The sequence below is a fragment of the Neopelma chrysocephalum genome, unplaced genomic scaffold, assembly GCF_003984885.1.
Source record: "Neopelma chrysocephalum unplaced genomic scaffold, ASM398488v2 Primary Assembly neopelma1_97390, whole genome shotgun sequence".
In the NCBI taxonomy this organism is placed as follows: domain Eukaryota; kingdom Metazoa; phylum Chordata; class Aves; order Passeriformes; family Pipridae; genus Neopelma; species Neopelma chrysocephalum.
In genome coordinates, this window is record NW_020926031.1 from 3,548,095 (window position 1) to 3,569,616 (window position 21,522).

Consider the following 21,522-nt stretch of genomic DNA (forward strand, 5'->3'; position numbering starts at 1 on the left):
AGAATAGACACGAGACAGTACTTGCCATTTTAGACGGATGAATAATGACTAAAGACACTTGAAGGCTATAGCACAGCAAATTTCAAGATAACAGTGGAAAGCACAGGATAGAAGAGAGTACAGAAGCCAGTTCAGTATGGCTGTACAAAAACTCTGTACCCAGAAAGATGGTAAAAGAGGCACACAACCTTAGACCTAGAAAAAATATTTTCCATGTGTAATACATATACGGGAGGGGAGTAAATGAGGCAACTGTGACATCAAAAAGCATGTATACAAGCATTAGCATAGAAGTGCTATACCCAACTGACTTTCTTCTCTGTGTCCTGATTTCTTAGTGTTTAGGAACAATTTCTTGTTCAATACTTCCCTGGTACACAGCTTATTACTGTCTTCAGTCTTAAAGTCACCAAGAATGCACATCAGCAAGAACGTGTACCTATTTTTAAGCATAACTAAGGAAAGATTAAGACAAAGGAATGTGCAAGTTGATCAGGAATATTTATTCAATGAAATGGTGCCACACCTTTCACTATTTATTACCAGCTAAGTATTAGAAATGGTTTCATCTCCAATGCTACACCTGGTAGAACAAAGACACTTTAACAGCATAAACAGTCAAAACTTTCCAGCACTTAATAACATCTAATATCTTTGGGCTCCCCCTAACAATTTGAAATCCAAATGACGATAAATTTGTTTAAAAGAAACCTGAACAACTATAGAGAGTAATCCTGACACAGTGGTTGTTTTAGAACCCTGTATATTAGCTGATAATCTGTACGAGTGTAGCATAAACTTTGAACAAGATGTTGAACACAACAATTGGGTTCCATTTGCACTACACATCTTTTGAAGTGACTGCAGCAAAAGACCCAGTTGTGCAATTTGCTGATACACAAACCCATGTTTCAGATATGCCAGTTAGATATTATGATTGTACACTTACAATAAATGTATACATATTTCACCTTATCTTCCTAGAGTAGAGAAGATTATATTAAGATGGGAAAATAGATGTTTTACATAACTGAAAATTCATTCATTAGCAAAAAGTTTAGAGCAATACTGAAAAGCTGATTTTTGTTTAACACCAAGCAAGCATGGACATATGAATATTCCTAACCTGTAAAATGATTCCTCCACATTATATCAGCGAAACTCATTGGTGGGCCACTGGGAGGGTAGTGTTTACCTTTCAGAGGCTCATGATCAGTCCTTATCATATCCATTAAGGAATTTTCCAAAGAGTGCAAGTTAAAAGTGTCATAGGGCCTATTCCGGTCCTAGAAGAAAAAAAAAAAGGAAAGAACAAGTGTTATTGAAAAAATCATTTTCTAACACAGGCTCATTTCTTTTTATATAAACTCCAGCATCCAATTCAAATTTCTTCTTGACAGAACTTTTCATAATTAAAACAAAAAAAGATAAATATAAGCCCACAGTTGTTAAAATCATATCCTTCATTTTGCAACTGCCGCTTTCCCCAGTATTCCCTTCAGCTATGCAGAGAGGCTTTTAATATATCTAAAAATATGCATACAAACAATAGCTAATTCTAAATATTACCATTTAAATAAGGACTTAGAAATAAAGCAATATTAATGTTTACACCGGAGAAGTGAAACTTTTTCAGAGATTTTTAGTTTACAGCTTCATCATCTGCCTTCTGTCACTGTGCTACCTTAATATCAGAGCAAAAGCAATGCTCAAGATGCCAGCAGGCATGTTTGTTCCAGAAAGTACCAAGCAACTCTTTAAATGTCTAACATTAATCTCACGGGTTTAAGGAAAATACACTAGGTGCAAGAAAAAAACCACAATAGGCAAGTAAGAATATGCAACACTTCCACAGTAGGGCTCTCAAAAACCAAGCAAGGGCTTTATTGTTTGAATCTCACATTTTTAATTTGCTGTAGTTCTGCTACTGTTTTATAAGTGAAAGGGAAAAAGAAAAGAAAAAAACAGAATCAATCTTTAGCAGGCCTACTAGAACAACCAGTTTCAAAGTTCAGGAACAATCCCATGGAGGAAACAATCTACCAATGTCCATGTATCCAGTGTACTGTACACAACACAACATAACAGAATGGCCATTTAGTCAGCCTCTTTCTAAAAAAACATTATTTTTCTTATTCCCATCACTACCATTTAAAAAAAAAGGGTGTTTCTTTATTACATTGTGCTACAATTAATAAGGAGTGGTATAATATTCTACTGGGCAAACTGAAATCTTCACTATAATATGCCCCCATAATTACTTGAACGATGTTTTTCACATGCTGGTTACTAGAAGATATTCTTGCTTGAAAGAATAAAATTTAAAATCCTCAGAGAAGAAGCAGAAATATGCAGAAAAAGGTAATAAAAGTTTTGTCTTAAGTATTATTTCTCTTGAACCCTCTTGTTCTTAGGTTGTCTTTAAATAAAACAAAGCGAGAGAATGAGGTATAAATTAAGGTTGCTTGTCGTCAAAAATCTCATGTTCCCACAGTGCCTACTCTAAACTGATGATCCAACTTCCTTTCTCGAACATGCCAATGTTGTATTTTCTGTAAGTGGAATAGCATTGTTTTCTTCACACATTTATTTCATCTATTGAGCATTTTTTGGCAGTCGAACATGATGTTCAAATAATACCTGATTTCTGTTGGAAGCTATACTAAGCTCTAAAGTTCAAATGAGCTCACTGATTTCAAGTTTCATTGTTGACGATCTTCAGGTCTTCTACAGCTGCTTAAAATGTCAACATTTGTATAACTGTATCTAAAAAAGTACTTGTTCACTTATCCAAGTGGATAAATACATTGGAATATAAAATAAAATGTATGCCTAGGAAATCTTAAGTAGATCCTGGGGGAAAAATAACCACAAACCAAACAAAAACCCCAAAACAGGTTTTTTTGAGTTTTGGTGTTTTTTTTTCAAAAAAGAAAACTTTATTTCTGTTAAAACAACCCAATTCTCAGTAATATATAGTAGGAAAGAAGAGTTTGTTTTATTTCATATTCACTTCCTTAACAGAAAGGTTATATTAAAAAGAAAAAGTGTAACTTGGATGTAAAACAATTCCACTCTTGTGATATATTAGTAAATTTATTAAATAGAATCTATATCATTCTCTCAAAGCAAGAATTTTTGTGCCTTTTTCTATTTGCTTTTTTAAAATACATGTACTGTGTATACATAAGGAGGTCAGATGTTTCAACACCCAACTATGACATCTTCTTCAAGAGAAAATATGAAAGCAAACATTCATCTTATATCGTAAGTAGAGGTAGGGAAGTATTTTTCAGTCAGATCAGTCCCCTGATCGGGCTTACTACACAGTTGTAGCAGAGCTGAGCTGGCAAAACCAACACTGGAGAGCAAAAGGGCAGCACTGCTGCTTTTGCCACAGCAATAATTTATGCCAGCTTTAAGCATTCCTGAGATTATAGTCTTAGAGGACGGAAGGTGTGAGTTCAGAAGAGGACACAGCCTACCAACTGAATTTAATTGTCCTTTATTAACATATGAATGTTATATTTTAACTATGGTACTACAGCAGCAAATCCCTGGGAGGCCCTACTTTGTTCTAAAACTTCCCCAGGAGCTGTGCACATGGACACATATGAAAAAAGTGAGAAAAAATCATAGAATCAAGGCAAGGCTAGGCAGGGCAGGTTTGTCGGAATGCCCCCTTTTAAGGGGCATACAAACCTGCAATATATTTTCCAGATGAAATTAGACCTACATTGGATGCAGGAAGATCAATTTAATCAAAACCCTTTACTTAGGCAATTATAACACTTCCCATTATAGTACTTGAGCAAGATAAATCTAGTAAAGGAAATTTTAGACACAACAGATTTTATGAGTATGTTGTGGCACGTACATAAGTATAATGCATGCTGACTACAGATTTTGTAGTGTGGGTGATAAAACAAACAAGTCAGAGCTAACATTCTAGCTCCTAAATAAAAGGGTTACTACCATTTTTCTTAGTAGCTTTTATTTCAGTAGTAACTCATTTGTACTCAGCAGATTTGAAGATTGTTTCCTAAATTCAGCAATTTCTCCCAAGAAAATTGGTGCTTCTGTACAAACACACACACAATTATGTTTCCTCATTTCTCAGTATGAACAGGTTCTCCTGGTTTTGTGAACTGATACTGTTCCATCTCCCGGATTTGCCTTTTGCATTGTTTCCACAGGCCACAAACCTACTGCCAAACAATCTGAACAACAAAAACAATTCATAAAGGCCCTTAGTAGCACATGAGAACTTCGCAAGGAAGTTCCGGGACTAGGATTGTGAATGAAAATCAAAATATATATAAAATACACAATGACAAAGCATAGTAAATAACTTAAAGTTTGAAAAATCAGCAAGTCTGAAAAGTCTGCTGGGATATCTTCCTAGAGAATACAAAACTCCTGAGACCTACTTAGATAAACTACATTATGGATAAAAGAGAAATCTCCAGCTACAAGGCACTGCCTTTGGGTACACAATAATCATTAAGTCAGTGAAAGATTAAGTCCGGCCCGCCTGTGTTGGATTGTACTTTTGCTGTGTACAGACAGCTACTTGTTAGCTACTAGTGGATACAGCAGCATATTTTGGTTCTTACAATACTCCAATCTTGAAAGAAAGAAAAAGTTCAGTAACAACAGCTCTTAGAGAAGAAATGGTTCCACAAACTTTAAATTCCAGCCCTTGGCTGTAATCTCTACATTCATCCATGACATAGACTTTCCTCAAAGTGTACATGTTAAGCATAGTGAAAAATGTCACAAAACACAGTGTCTATAATCTGTTAACTGAAAAAACTAAATCCAGAGATTAACGGTCAAAAATAACTGCAGAGTCAACACACTAAAATGAGAAAATACAACAATATGCATTTTACCTGAACTTTATACTTTTGTGCATATGTGTTATGCTAGTCTTTAATTACTCAACCATAACAATTATTCAGAGGTCTCCAGTCTCCATCCAATACACATAATGAACCAACTCCAGGAATGAATCAAAACATTGCTTTGAAGAGGTCTGTTTATCTCCAGGACAGATGCCTGTGTTGCTTATTCCAGGAGATGGCTGAGTTTTAATCAGTGCATCAGCAAATTCCAGGAGGGGAAAAGACATTCTGAAAGTTATCTTAATTATGAAACAAAGATGACTTAGTAGTACCTGAAGTATGTAATTGACAAGTATGTGTAACATTTGAAATAAAAAGAACTTTTTCCATTTGTTGTATCCTGTAATGTAGTAGGCTTTTAGACTCACAGCACGGGCATGTAAGGGCAGGGCATACTCAGCACTACCTCAGTTCCCTCCCAATAGATACACAAACCATGTCTTTACTGGTGAGAGAGAAAGATAAAGAATGAGGAAAAAAATATTATGGATGACAATGTCAAGACCAGGTCTACAGCTACAGCCCTTACAGGTGCTAAGTGGATCTTAATACAGCCTGATTTCCTCACTAAGTCCTTCAGCTTGAACAGGTAGGCCTGTGAATTGAAAAAGGAAATTACTGACATAGCCCATGGCAGAGACATGAAGAACAAGCATCTTGTTCCAAAAACTGAAGCTGTACCATTTTCTTCTGTCTCTGCAGAGGATTATGGCAGCAGAGGCACTTGACCCCTAATTACTGAACTACAGTTAAAAGGTGAAAAGTTTTATCCTGAGAATGCATGTCAGCAATCTAACACATGTTGCCTGAGCCTGGTATTGTCCATACTCAAAATGCTTAACCATGTAACACGCCTCAGGTACCTGGACCCTTCCAAGATACATTTTCCTGTGTCTACATATTTCAGTTCATCTGTTAACTGACTTCCTATAAAGCTTCCAAGCTTCCTATATTCTCGACGGTATTTCAGTTTCAGTAATTTATTTCAGTGTTCTACATTTTCATGATGCCCTAGATTTTTAAGCTTTCTGCACCACTACATGGCACAATGCAACCCAACTCTGCTGAGCAATAAGATGGCTTCCACTTAATGAAATATTAAGTGTTCCCAGAATACCAAAACCCCAGTTAGGGTCACAGAAGTCTCAGCACTTTTGCTTACTAGATTCTTATTAGACATAACACGTGGTATTTTGATCAGAAGAACGAGATAAGATCCTGGGGAACAGCTAAAACAACTTTGCTATCAATGCAAACTTTTTCACTGTGGTCACCGCTGTGTTTCATTCTGTGCCTGAGATAAACCTGGATTTGGTTGCACAGGATTGCTAAGCATTGCCAACTAAAGCTGAAGTCAATGGAAGCACAGCTTTGAATAAATACAGCATAAAATGCCAGCACTGTTTTAAATTGGGCTCACTCACTCTGTTCTAGCACCTGCAGCAGGGGTTATTACTAAGAACACCAGGAAAACAAGTTTGTCTTGCTCCAGTATCCCAATCCAATGCAGCAAAAACAACTGCAAAAAAGTATTACAGAAGTTTGGCTTGGGACATGCTCAATATGCGACGATGGTGCACATGAATGATCACATACAGCATGCTCTAAATGCTCACTGAGCAGTCTTTAGCTCCTAGCAGCTTCTGCTGTGGTGCAATCCTATTTGCATTCTCAATAAAGTCTTAAAAAAAAATCTTTTAAAATATAAGAAATCTGAAGAATATGGTCACGTGCTTAAGTAAAATGATCACTTTGCAAAACAATCAAAAAACTGTAAATAGCAAGTGTTACTTCCTTTGCAGCTTGGTGCTGGAATGCTGCCAAGAACAACATGACTGACAACACAGATGCACAGAGAACTAGAAAAAACAGAAATTTCAGTAATTTTTTCTGTATATTGGATTTAATAAAAATATGAAATAAACCAAAACAAATAAGACAACATAAAATGTAGGTAGGATGGAAGAATAGGGTAAATTTGCCTATGCCCATAATGGAGAACTGCACAGCATGGCTTCTAGTACTAATTCTTAATGGCATTTTATTTTAATTCCACTCTCTTTTTTGATCTTTCCAGTGAATTTTGGATAGTATTAAAGTAAGCTGGATTTATTGTGTTCCCTTACTGGAACACAAAGGGGAATGTTTTCTTATGTTATTGCTGCTCTTGGAATGTCCACAGAAGACACACATCAACTTCTCATACACTTGACTTTTCTTATTTCCAACTGTAGCACATTTTATTTTCAGAGGTTTCGGAAGTTCACTGGGGAAAAGGTGAATTTTTTTAGGCTTGTTTAAAAAGCTTCTAAGAAAACTAAGGAAGTTTAATACAAACATAAAGCAATATCTAACTGTATATAGATTATGAAAACATTTCCACATAATTTGAAAAATAACATTTCAAAACTCTAGTTAACAATATTTAGTCACCTTGTCTGTGTTATATAAATGTTTATAGTTAACATGCAAGAACTTGAATTCAATCCAAAAGCCTTGAAAACTTGACCTACTCAAGCAATTTTTCCACAAAGGTAAAGTTGTATTACCCCTTATAAATTCTGAGTTCTAAAATGTTACAAGGAAACTAAAATATTTCAGTGAAATGTTTGCAATTTTTATTTTCAGATTAACTAGAAAGCAGAAATAGAGATTCAACCAACATTATACAGAATTACAAAAAAAATATAAATTATATTATTCAGTTTAAATGTTCTTTTATTTTTACAGTTGAGATCCCCTTTTTGTACACACTTAATACCTGCTTAAAAGATATAGAAAAAAATTCAATCTTTATAGCCATAAGACTTGGCATCATAATCACTTAACCAGTATATCCTGCCAAGTTACTGAATATTCAATATTTGCTTGCAAAGTGTGGGGAAGAAAGTAATTGAAATTACCCTGCATTTTCCTAAATGAAGGTGGTAACTACAGAACAGATTGAGAGAAATGCACTAACTGTTCCCCTGGTTTAGGCAATTCATATTTTGGAGTTGCAAGGAACAAACCACAATATGTCCTACTGGATACAAACTAAACATGCATATATATATTCTATATTAATTTCTTTCTTTAGACCCTTACTAAGCAATAGCCTATCAATTGTGTTCTTTGAAGCACTCTTATTTATTCTTCCAATATAGACTTTTGTAATATGCCAAGCATACTGCTTATATGATCACTAATGTTATTTCCCCATCTCAGATTCAATAACAGTAAAGCACCTACTCCCCAGTGCTTACATCACCTAACATAATGCTCCAATGGGGAACACCATTTTTCAAGAGGAAACAGAAATATAATAATTTTGCCATGAAAACAATTCAACAATGTGCTTTAAAACCCCAAACAAATAAAAACCCCCACAACAACAAAAAAATCAGGAGAATCTACAAAACATCTATTATTCTTACACTCATTACACTACTGTAGAGAATGATCTGCAGACAGTACAACTGACTGAGCGCTCACTGACAGGATTTATGTTTAGTCATATTTTGTTCAATGTGATGCTTTAGATAAAAATCTGCTCATCAGTCCTGCTGCTGAATGCATCTCAAAAAGCTGATGTATCCACTTTCTATTATAGTTACTAATTCCAGTAACAAATGGTTCTAACACTTGTAAAATATAGGATTAGAGTAGTTACACCCAAGATGACCATCAATTCACAAAAACAAGCAAGTGGAAAAAAATTTTGTCAGCAGTAGAATTTACAAGGCCATTCATTATACCCTTGAGCTATTAAAATGACATAATTTAACTGGTTCATTGGCCTGCTGTGCAAGAGTTCAGCACTGATAAGTCACCTTTGGGCTTCTACCACTCTGTTCAGTAGAATGTGTCCCATAGCCTCTGCCCTATAGCAAGGAAAAAGTAACATTGACCTAAGAACTCCTTGCCAGATAAATCAGCACATGTTAAGTGCAAACCTCAAATCACAAGATGAAAGCAAAGATGCCAAGGAGAAGGAAGTACTGGAAGTGCTACAGTGTGAAAGGATCTGAGTGGTCACACTTGGCAGTCTCGGCCACATAATGTAAAAGACAGTAGACATTGTATAAGGAAGCTATTGTCTCAGAAAGATTTACAGTCTGTCTTATGGCATGAGAGCATAATGAGACAAAATGGGAGACAGAAAAGAATACAAGTAATCACTGTCAAACAGATGTCTGAGCACCACTGCCCAGTATCTTCATTGATTATGGTCACCACAGCAAAGGAGACTCAAGGATTTCTCTGAAACAGAAACAGTGGTTTTATCTACAGTTACTGATCATCAGTTACACAGGATGTATTGGTAAGGTTAAAAAAAAAAAGTGTCACTGAAATGTTTAAGCCTGATGACAAATAAAATATTGTCTCTCATCCAAACTCATTATGCTTCTAAGAAAAATGTGACTAAAATAATATCTCACTGGCACATTTCAAGTCAGGCTTCTGTTCCATTTCCATTGTGCTCAGAAAATACCACCTTCTGAACAAAAATCTTGTAGGTGTCAGAACTCCAGACAGCAATTTCAACAAAACAGAGGTAATACATTTCATCTTTTCACACAGGACAAGATCTTCCTACAGGTTTGGAGAACTACCCTTAGAGAGGACAGTCATTTCCCATCTCAATGCAAATATAGGCCTTCACTTCTAGAAGAAAACCAATAAAATTTTAAGAATAGTGGGGACAGTTGTTCAGTAAGGGCTGAGGGGGAACTGCAGTCATCTACCAATATTTATGCACAGGCCTAAACCAGGCCAGAAACCCTCACAATGTTCCCGTTCCCAGAAAAGACAAGGAAGTGACCTTTCCAGGATGATGCCACTTTGCATTCAGCAGGATTTAAAGAAAATGTTTAATCTATTAGTTGCAATATACTTTTAATTACTAAAATTACTCATGTGAGTTTATCCAAGTCCTAACTTTATATTATTAGAGCATGAACAATATGCATGACAAATTGTGGCACACAAAAATCCATTCAGTCACTTTCTTCCTAACAGGGATTGAGAAGAGTCAGGCAGCAAACGTTCTTCATCTTGGGACTTTATCAAGGACATAATCTATGACAGAATCCCAAACTGTCTCAGCCACCTTCTCGTAAAGGAAACAGAACTACGAGCTCTCTCAAGCTGTACACCTATTTCTAAATATGAGTTGAGGACTCCTGTGTAGCTACTGAGATATAAGACAAATCTTTTCCTAAAGGATTGTTATATTAGAAATTTTAATTTAAGAATATTTGCTACTATGTACTTGATCATCTGCAAAATTATCAAAGGTTGCATATATACAACTGAACAGGTAGGAAACAGCAGACAGTAGCAATCCCAAGACCACTCATAGCATCAAGCCCCACTTAGAGGAAGGAAAAGCAGAAGTGGAGCAAAAAAAAATCCCAGTCCAAAATAATGTTTTCATTAGAAGCAACTCTTCAGATAAATTATACACAAGCAATTCCATTTCAGATTAAATTTTGTAAACAAAAGAATTTTTCCAGTTGCAAGTACTGAATCATCACACATATGAAAAAAAATCCATTTAATAACAAATTCAAAATTAATGTATTAAATATATTACTTCATATGATAAATATATTAAAACAATAACTGAATCACACTATGTATACCTGTATCTTTGATTGCTTAAGGAGCATAAAGGCATCCAGGACATGAGGAAAAGAATAACTGTATCATGTACAAGGGGCCTGAATACTTATGTTACACTTCTTCAAAATAACAAGAATTGATACTTCTTCCTCTTAGATGAGAAGAAACCATGAGCAGTTTTGTGTTGTCAGGTGTCATGCATTCAAATTACTGCTGCTGCACATTTATAGTTAATTAAAATAATTCAGAAATCACTTACAAGACATACAAATATGCAATTAACCAAAAGGAAACCTTCTTTATGCAGAAATTGAAAAGGATATTCACAGGAGCAAGAAAAACGCTTTCCTTTTACATTATAAGGGCTAAATTGATTAGCACATGGTAAATTTAGTAAAGATTGCTCCAGACAGGAAAAATGTCTTGAGATAAAAGCCTGCCTGATTTGCAACCAAATTCTCCTTTTTTGTACAAGGTAATAAAGACTGAAATGTTGCTAGAAGGAAAGAACCAGGATGTTCAGCCACTTACACACATTCAGGGAAACTGTAAGAAGGTCAGTATGAATACCTTGGACAACAAATTTCCAGAAAAAAAGTCAAGCAAGACTGATAAAAAAATTAAAACACATCAGAAGTCAGGAGCAAATAATGAAGCCTCCCTCACATTCACAAGGGAAAATCAGGTAAACAAGAGGAAACAGAAAATACAGGTAAATAGTAAGAGACAAAGCAATATCATCTATCCAATTCAATAATAGATGAGGTGCATGGGAACACCCTAAACAAAAGGAGCCAGAGTCAGTAAAGCACAGTTAGTGGAACCACTAAAGCTAGTCCAAGTAAGGATGTCAGTACTGTATATATCTGACCAGCAAAATAAAAATGAAAGAACTGCAATAACTGAAGCAGAATATGAAACATAGATGACACTGTTTCTAGTTTTTATGACTGAAATTCATGGATTTCTTAAGAAATACAATGCAGAAATAATATAGCATTATACGTTACTGAAGCAGTACCCTGGAAATATCTCCGGTTCTTGAAAGATTATAATATGGCTGATCTAACAAGGATTTCAGCACAGCGTTTCACATGGTGCTACAGGCAAAGTAACCATGTAAACAGGAAAAAAAAAAGTAATTAGTGCAATTGAGGTAAGGAAAAAATGGCAAAACGGGAAAGAACTGCTAGAGCTAAACAGAATCTGCTAAGGAAAAGAGAATAATAGAGTTTCTTAAGGGCAAATCATGAGACTAGTTTTATCACTACTGTTGGTTAATAAAGTAGAAACACAATAATAATAATTACAAGATATCATCAACACGGAGCAGATCAGCTCATCATGCAGAAAGAACTGAAGAACTGCAGCAAAGCAGGCTGATATTTAATAGCACTAAACTACAAGGTCATGACCTCAAGGACTCAATTTTCTCTATAAACTGGGACCTCATCAACCAGAAAGAAAAACATGGAAAGGAAAAATACCAGTGTTTATTAGTTAATTTCTGCACAATTATAAACTATGAATATAACTATTAAGTGTGAAAGGGTAAATAAAATTGCAGGTTGTGTGAAAACTATATATCTAATACAGTTATCTTTTGCACCTATGCACACATACCTTCATTAAAAAAGCTATTTTTACTGTATTTGTTCTTTTAAATTAATTCCCCTTTCTCTGCATGTCCACTAGAGCCAAGGACTGAGCTATATTTTGAAACATTCGCCAGTTCAAGTTTGTACTCAAACAAGGCTACTATGCAAGTGAAATAGCAAGAAAACTTTCCAGTTTCTCTAGAAAGTGAAGCCTTCCAAAAAATTTACTACAATCCATTTTCAAGTAGTTTTAAATGGCACACACAACAACAGTTACTTCTCCCTTGCCTGACAAGAAAAAATTGTTATATAAGTAGTCTACTATTTCTACTTTATGAAGCCATGTCGGAAGAGTGTGTTCCTCTTTAGACAAGGGAGGTAAGACTGTCTGCAGAAACTTGCATCAAAACATCACTTATAAAACCTGCTGACAACTATGGGTGATTTTTTTACTGAGATGTCACAAGAACAGCTTCACTTATTAGCAGCCAAAGTAGCAGGAGCCACCAACCTGAGGACCTTCACCACTAAATGTTGAACCCAGTCCAAACTGCAAGATTTTATTTGCAGAAATTCTCATCCACAGAAAGTGAATGAGTGTAGTGTCATCTTGGATGGCCATATTTGAAAATGCCAGAGCTTCCCTTTCATTCTGTATTATAAAAGTTCTGCTTTTCCTCGTTCCTGACTTTTGTTTCCTCCACTCTCTTGTTCTGCCTTACTCTTCCTGCTGCCCAGCCAGCTGCTACTTTGGCCATTGTGAGTTTTAAGAAAAGCCCTTTCAGTTACTGTGAGAGGTTTCACTGTTTTCAATTTCTTTTTTTTTTCAATTGTCATAGGAAGAAACAATATGATCCTGGAAAGAATACATGAACAAGAGAATTATTTAGTGAGACGAAATAATTAGGTCAGACTGTTATGGGCATCATGACTTAAAACTAAAAGGTATCTTTATAAGTAATTTAAAAAAAAATTCAAACTTACAAAATGTGCTATATACATTTTACAGACGTGGTTATTACAATCTTGATGTTTACTAAGCACATCAATAGATGATATTAGATTTGGTTATAAGCCATCTGTTAACATGCTGGACCCTAACAATCAGTTAATACATTAATCCCTTAATTAACCCTTTACAAATGTACAATTACTGTAAAGGTCATGTAGTAAATGGGAGTAACACCAGCTACCTACATGTTAATTCATTAATGCTTTTAACACATCTCTTTCACAAAGCTAAATACTTCAAGCAGAATGAAGCAGCAACTTCCAACAAGGAATTACAAATTTTCATTTAATCCAAAACAGTATTTAACCATTAAAGTGTTTTAAAACAGAACTATTTTTCAATTCCCTAATAAGTCTTATTTGCAAAAAAGAGCCTTTACCACTCTGAGAATAAAACCAAGAGAGCTTTGGTGGGTGATTTTGTTTTGAAGAGCCATTCTTACAGATAGAAGATATTTATTCAAAAACACAATACACCATAGATAACATATATATCTATGTATATATGCCTATATATGACTTCTCATTAAAAGATCAGCTTTAACTTGCTTACAGTGTTGCCAAAAATAACTTCCTAGGATGAAACTTTTTAAGATGAGCACCTTTGCAATAATTCTTCCATATAGGAAAGATGAATTTCACTGGAACATCCACTTATGATTATGACTTAAAGTAAAATCATATATATAAAATGACCATGTTAAAGACATAATTCTTTCCTCATTTATGTCATAAATGTTTTTCTGTCAATCTGTGTGAAGATCTATCCTAAGTCACACATTCCAGAAGCCCAGTGTGGGGATGGGGAAAGAGAATCAGTTTGGCACGTTCAGACTAAATTATCACTTGGTTAAAATTTTTAAATTTCCAGAATTTAGAACTTCTAGCCAGTACTTCTGAAAATTCCATTCTCCCTGAATTTAAACCTACTTAAAACCCCTCACGCTATTAAGTATGCAGTGGAGTAATTCCCACAGAGTAAGTGAACATTATTCGCCTTATGCCTACAGGAATTTATTGGGCCTTCCCCTGTAACTTGAAGCTTTGATGTGGAAAGCAGAATAGGGAAGGCCAACTCAAATGAGAAGGCTCAGTTAAAAAAGGGATCAAAAACCAGGAACAGGAAGAAGTAGAAGGGATGTTTGAAAGCGGTGGAGTTTAAGGTGGATAAAATGAAGAAAAGGGGCCATGCCTGCAAATCACACTTGGCCCAAAACTGAAACCCATTGACAGTTTATGCTCTGTGTACACGTAACTTTCGTTAACTTTGTTAAACAAGAACAATCTGTAGAGTTGATCAAAAGACTCTAACTTGGCTGATGAATCATGTGAAGGTCATCATCCTAACATGCAACAGAATCTGTGGTTTTGCTTAAGTATTTCATTTAAACTCTAGGAATTTAAAAGAAAACTACAATTCTTGCAAATTTTGCAAAGCCATTCAGAAAAAAGCATCGGGAAGCAAAGGAGTAAGACTTCTCAGCATTTGGAAGATGTGCAGAGAATAACATAGACAATTGAAGGAAAAGGGGGTATCAATCAAGTAAATTAAATATTTTGCTTCTTTTATCTTCCCTGATGAAAAGTTCTTAATTCCTGAGTAACTGGCATGTAACATAACCTAAAATTTTTGACAAGTGACAATTTGTTGTCTTCACTTTTTGATGCCTGAGATTCACACAAACATCAAATTTAGAGATTTCAGTGGATGTTCTGTTTTCAAAGACCTACGTAAGACCTATATGCTAAATATTTCAGAAAAAACCTACAACTTTTCAGTCTTCTCAGAATGAGCACTGAGAAGAAAATGAATTCCCCAAACTCTGTGCCTCTTATTTACATCTCTAGAATGGCAATCACATCACCCCTTCTCTTAACACTGTTGTGACAAAGCAGATCAATATCTATCCTGATTGGCACAGTGCTTCTCTCCTATAAGATCTTAATAAAATTGACAATTTTACCTCTGCAATGAGCTTGAGAAGCATGCAATAAAGGGACAAAGTCACATTAAACAATGAGGAAAAGGAAGGCATCATTTAGTTGTGTTTTTCAAATGCTACTGGTAACTTGTAGGAAAAGACAGAATCATATAACTGAAACTTATATAAATGAAAATTTCGACAGTCTGAACATACACAAGCAAAGTTTCTGTGACATTTCACAACTTGCATTTTTAAAATTCTAAAATTTACAAGTAATAATAAAAAGATTACACAAATGAAAATCTAACTTTATGAACAAAAAATTGTACATTCATTTAACTACTGAAGCACCTGCTTACTACTGGTATGTACAATATTCTAACAATTGCTTAAAAGCAATCTTCTTGCACTTCTCAAATTTCTACTAAATGAAATACAGAAAAATTAAATAAAGAAGAAATAATGAAACGAAACATGGCAGTGGCATCCTAAATTTAGGTACAGAATGTATAAAACATCATATAGCCTAAAAACTGACAAGTCTAAACATGTTCTGACATACTTGTTAGAAAAAATGAGAATGGAAAACTATTACACTTCAAGTTTCATAGCCACAAAAAAAAAAAAAAATTAGTTTAGTATGAAAAAGAGGGAAATTATCTCAATAACAGCAAAACCTACTCTGTTGATGCCATTCTAAAGTAAAACACAACTAATGAAAATTAATTTCAATTGTATTTGGAAGAAAATAAACTAGTTATACATACACAGATCTAGATTACAGATGTACATACATACATATTTTGCATCTATTTATACACAAAATGCTAATATTACAGATGTACATACACACATATTTTGCATCTATTTATACACAACATGCTAATATTACTAGGAATGGAAAATTTGCCTAAAGCTTTGAAATATACATCGCTTATTTCTCTCACACTACATGTTTCACTCTTGTTGCTGGCTAGAGGGAAAAAAATATCTCTGAACACATGTGGACATTTGGGAAGTTTCCTTATAGAAGGGAAATTATTAGCCTACACAGCACCAGGAAGATTTGAAAGGGAAATTTAGCTGTCCTTCCACTGAGCGAACAATAATTAGAAAACTCTGTTTCCTGCCCTTTCTGAAATTTTAGTTCCACCGTACAGAACAGGTAGATGAGATAAGAAATGGTAAGAACTACTTCAAAACTATGCACCTAACTGGGCTTGGATTAAGTTAGAAGGGCACAACAGTCTGATTACCCCTGAGAGAAGCCAGTAACTTCCACCTAGTTCTATTGTTTCTCCCATCTCAAGATCATACAGAATTTTTTTATCTAGCTTTTGATATCTTCTGAAGACATGGAATACAAGGAAAAAAATCCACTATCATGCCTAAGGAATATGCTGTTCCATTCTCAGCTGCTAACTGCAACCACCAATTATACATGAAAAGCTTTCAGTCTTGATTTCAGGGAGTTGAGAAGACAGAGTGGGGAGAAATAGGGAAAAGGAAGCAAAAAGAGATACTTTTTCTATCCTAAGTTTTCTAACTGCCGTTACGCTAAAGGTCTTGAACAGATCCTTTTCCTTAAATAACGTATCACATGTTACTATGATAAAAGCAAAATCCAAACCAAAGCAGCATGCTTACTTTGGAAAAAACAGTGAAGTTTGTAAATGGCCTTTATTTCCTGTGGGAGTTCATGCCACAATTTGGAAAAAATCTTGACTGAATTTCTAGGACAAGCATCTTTTATTTATGAACAGTGTTTTCAAACTTATAACACTATCTCAAGTGATCAGAAGGAAAAAGGAACAAAAAAAATCATAAGGACCAGAAAACCTTAGAGCATCTCTCAAATGTCATCACTGGATAGTTTTGGTAAATGTTTTTCTATACAACCTAATTTAAAATTTCTAGAAAGTGGTCTATCCCGACCAAGCCAAACTCAGATGAGTACAGTTTAAGATCACTTTATAACTTTAAACTAAACAGTGCTATATTTTAGTTTCCCTTTAGTATACTTATGCCGGGAATCACTCATGAGTGACCTTAATGAAAGAAGAGCTATTTTACCAACTGCTAAGAAACAGAAATTTTCATCATCCACTCAGCAAACTCATTTTTTTCCTTGAAAGCCACCTGGAACTTGAAAACACTACTTTTCCAGGTCTCTCTTCCTCTTACATTCAGTTCACAAGAGCAGTCTAGGCAAAAAGATAAAAATTGGGAAAGATGATCCAAGAAGGGAAATAGCAAAATGAACTGCCATGTCCTTCACCTTCCCTTCTACCTTACCTCCGAAAGAAAAGACAGATAGACCTTTATCAAATCTGCAGGACAAAATTATTGATTGATTGTCCTGTATTAAGACCTTTAATGTTTTTAAGGAAGTGCTACCTATATACGGAATTGATCAAAATATCAGCTGCACACTGAACTCAGACCTTTGCTCTACCTTCACTAACTTTAACAGTTTAACTAGGACTCAGTTGGTTACTTAAAACTAATCAATAAGTAATTAGTGATCAAATCATCATACTTTAAATGTAAATCGGGCATGTGCTTTTTCTTCTGTACCGTTACCATACTTCAGTTAATTTGAAAACAGACATTTAGAATTAAACCAAATTTAAAAACAAATAAGAAACTGTAAAATACTTCACAACTGCTAAGGCTAGAATGTCATATATTACTTGTAGTTACACTGAAAGACTACTGAGAAACCATGACATGTGTTCTCACATTTTAATATTCAGAATCTGGCTATTTACTGTGCTAGTTAATAGTACTAGAAGAAGCATGTAAGAAAGGAGGTGGAGGGAAAAAAAAAAGCAGATCTAGGCAATTTTCTTTTTTTTTTTTTTATTTTTGTCCATTAAGTTGAAGGCTGTCAGTACTTGTGTGTCATCATGTAAGAAAAATAAAGATTGGACTACATGTTAAGAAATAGATTTTAAGATACCAGTAACATTACTAAGTGTGGTTACCTACTGAACTGTCAAGAAGCCAGAGCCCAGAATGCTACATTTAGACTAAAGAAACACAGTGTTTTAAAAATCAATCTTCAAATAGACTTATTGCATACAACTATTTCTGGTTGAAAAAACCCCACTAGATCTAAACAAAGGTTTTAAAATTAAAGTCACCAGAGTGTATTAGTCAGTATAACTCCTTTACTCATAAACACAAAACTGTATTTGTTACACTGGTGAATGTTCCAATACTTGAACTCAACATATTTATGTATATATACACTTATACACAAACTCACTGCATGTTGGTACTGGCATTTAGGTATGAGATATTGAAGTTATATCTGACTTCTAAATTTAGCTTATAATTTTATTTGGTCAAGAATAATTCCTATTAAAATCAATGAGGAAAAAAACCCATATCAAAACACCTTCCCAAAGACCTTTCTCAGTTTCCCTGCAAAAGACAGCATGTTAAAACTATCTTTATACACAATAAACACCACCTTATTTATTTCTGCTTGAGAAATATTTATCAGTAAAGCTGCCAAGAATGACTTGATGCATGCCAGAATCTTCAGAGCACCAAATTGCTATGCATTTTGTACTGTTTCTAAAGAACATTACTTGGAAAGCAGCAAAACTTAGCACAATTTCTGGAAATTTGTTACAGTGCTATTATAATTAAAAATCCACAAGGTAGATATCCTTAATTAGAATACTGGTCTTCAAACACTTAATTCCTTCTCTATCTTCTCCATTGTAAAGAGAATTTCTTACCCTTGCTTCCAAGGGTCTATTTCAGGCACTATCAATCCCCCTGGTTAGGAGGCTGCGTCCCAATATCTTCACATGGCCAAAAGCTAAAAGAAATACACTATTTACCTGAGAGAAGTGAAGGAAAAGAGAATTGTGGGAGCAACTCAGAAGCACGAGATGACATTAGCTCTCTTCAAGCCCCACCACTCCGCTGTAAAATGGAACTGAACCGTTGCCTGTGTCCCAGGGACAATCAGTTAATGTCAGCCTCAAAAGCCAGAGATGAGGATCACCTGGCACAACAGCACAACACTACTGCTTGCCACATGACAATCACAGGACCTTCACCTGAACCACTCAGAAGACAAAGAATATTCAGAAGAACAAACTGGCCATGGTTTTCTATTTCCCATATGGCTTGGTTTCACATATTGTTCCCACGATCTCATCTCCAGCTCTTATCTGCTACATTTCACTCCAGACTGATCACTTCTCTTCTGCCTTTCAACCATCAACTTTGTATCTCCCTAATTTTTTTGTACGTTGCAATCAATTTTTCCCAGTAACCATATGGAAGCAATCTCCCTCAAAGCATTTTTAGTTGCCTTTCAACACCAAACACAAAGCAGACACCAGCAAAATTTCTACTGAATATTTAAATATAACATAATAATTATAACATTCTACAATATTTTAAATCTTCTGATATGTTCTGCAGCACAACTCCTTGGGACAGATGCCAATCGGTTTTGATGTACAAGATGCACTTGCAACCGGACTTGTCTATGTCGTATTGGCCTTTTTAGCCGCCAGCGTGCTTGTAGCAAACGTGGGTAGAGCCCTTCCCAAATCTTCGTTCGCAAAGCCTAGTCATGAGCAAGATGCACTAAAGTATTACTCAAATTTGGGGATAAAGATATCTAGCATATTCCTTTATATACATGTTCTTAAGAGAAACATTTTCAAATCGAACATTTTTTCCTAGAATAAGATACACCAATAGCTGAGTATCAACTGTCTTCAAGCATTACAGATTCAGAACACAAACCTTGGCTACAGAAGTTTTCTGCTTAAAATTTTTGATCACTGCAAAGACCTGAACTACAAAATAGCTCTCCCTGATGTTATTTCAAGCACTGAACATATTAATAGTTTTCTTTTTACTTAGGAAGCTTAGTAATCGTAACATAAAAGAACAGGTTAACACAAAGAATTTGCTAATGTGCAAAAGTGTTGCTAGAAAGTTTACTGGAAGGTCTTTCTGAAGTAGCTCAAAACTGTGCATTATGAAGGGTGGCAGATGTACATGGACAAACCTGCCAGAACTACTTGATAGTGCTGACAAGCAGAACTTACTGTGTCAACATATTGCCTAATTTTGGAGCGGGGGGAAGAAGAAGAAAAAAAGGCAACCAGAACCTTGGCAGCAAATATTAAAACTCTTAGACTAATTTGAATTTCATTTTTATTGTGTAACTAAACAGTTGCCTCCTATCAATAGTATGGTTTCAATGTCTTTGGCAATTTAAGTACAGCAGCAATTAACATTAACCCAGATCACAATTTTGTAAGCAAAATTCAGCAGCTTGTATAAAAAAAAGGAAGACCCTAATAGGAAAAAAATATACAAGTTATCTGAGTCTCTGAAATCAGCTGGTGCTGAGAGTAGTCTAAGTATTTGCTTTCAGTTGAACCTGAAAACACTGGGTTAAATTCACAGAGAAAAAAACAAGTTTCCAAATTTACATATTGCCTAATACCTTAGTTTTTCAAAACCTTAATTTTAAAAAACAGAGGAACTTTTCTTTAAAAACAGTTCTCTACTTTTTTTCTCCTAGTGATGACTAAATATTTGTCAGTTTGAGACAATTTACAGTCACAATAATAAACTTGTATATTCATTAAAGATGTATCTCAACAATCAAACCACCAAAATAAGACCATTTACTGCTGTTTTCCCTACTAATTCAAATATATCAAAATTTGTCATGTCTTATATGTAGACAATTAAGAATAATTGTAAATCGAAACACATTTCCCAGTCCTAAAAAACGACTGGGAGCTATATTCATTAGCTTTTGTGGCACTGTGCTCTGTGCAAAATACTATTTGAACCAGGCATATTGTGTCTAAAGCGTAATCTTTCTCCAGACTTCAGCGCTCCAAAGATATTAACCAGCAGTTCACCAGAAGCCACTCCGCCTTCATTTAGGGTAACCAATAAAAAATTTGCAACTCTCCCTTTAAACAGAATGAAGCAGCAAAATGAAATTTCAGGGCTGACTATAAGGTGCCCTCTTTGAATGGGACTGGAAAGTACACAAAATAACATATATTTTACTTCAACAGTCTCTAAAAATAATGAGGGTGAGGGTTGTGTGCTTGATTTTCTTTTTTACTGCGTCTCTAATACTGGCAATATATAAATGCTATTCTTACCAAACTTGTAAGTTAAAAATGTTTAGGAGTTCATACTTTGTTGAGAAAACAAGTACCTAAAAACAAGAATATATGAATGATTTAAATGTATTTCAAAGCAGAAAATTTTGACTTGTCTGACACTAAAAAAGCTAACCTAGAAAAAATTTGAGATTCACTTCATCTTATACAGATATAACTGCAAGTGCACGCTCTGCTTTTTTTCAACCTAAAATGGATTTCACACCATGACAGGTTTCATTCTGCATTAAAATTGCAAATCTTCTATGTGGCCCAGTTTCAGCTGCAATTGATCTGCTTTGTC

The 21,522-nt window shown here is 34.9% G+C and overlaps 1 protein-coding gene across 8 annotated transcripts in view; it reads right to left on the minus strand.

Annotated features, from left to right (window-relative positions):
* CPEB3 (cytoplasmic polyadenylation element binding protein 3) overlaps positions 1-21,522 on the minus strand; it is an 85,435-nt gene that overhangs the window by 53,693 nt on the left and 10,220 nt on the right. For 6 of the 8 annotated variants that reach the window (XM_027672398.1, XM_027672393.1, XM_027672395.1 and 3 more), the window contains exon 3: positions 1,127-1,286. In XM_027672398.1, coding sequence (XP_027528199.1) covers positions 1,127-1,286 — 160 coding nt within the window. The remainder of the gene's footprint in view (positions 1-1,126; positions 1,287-21,522) is intronic. The other 2 variants (XM_027672401.1, XM_027672402.1) reach the window with 1 other exon arrangement.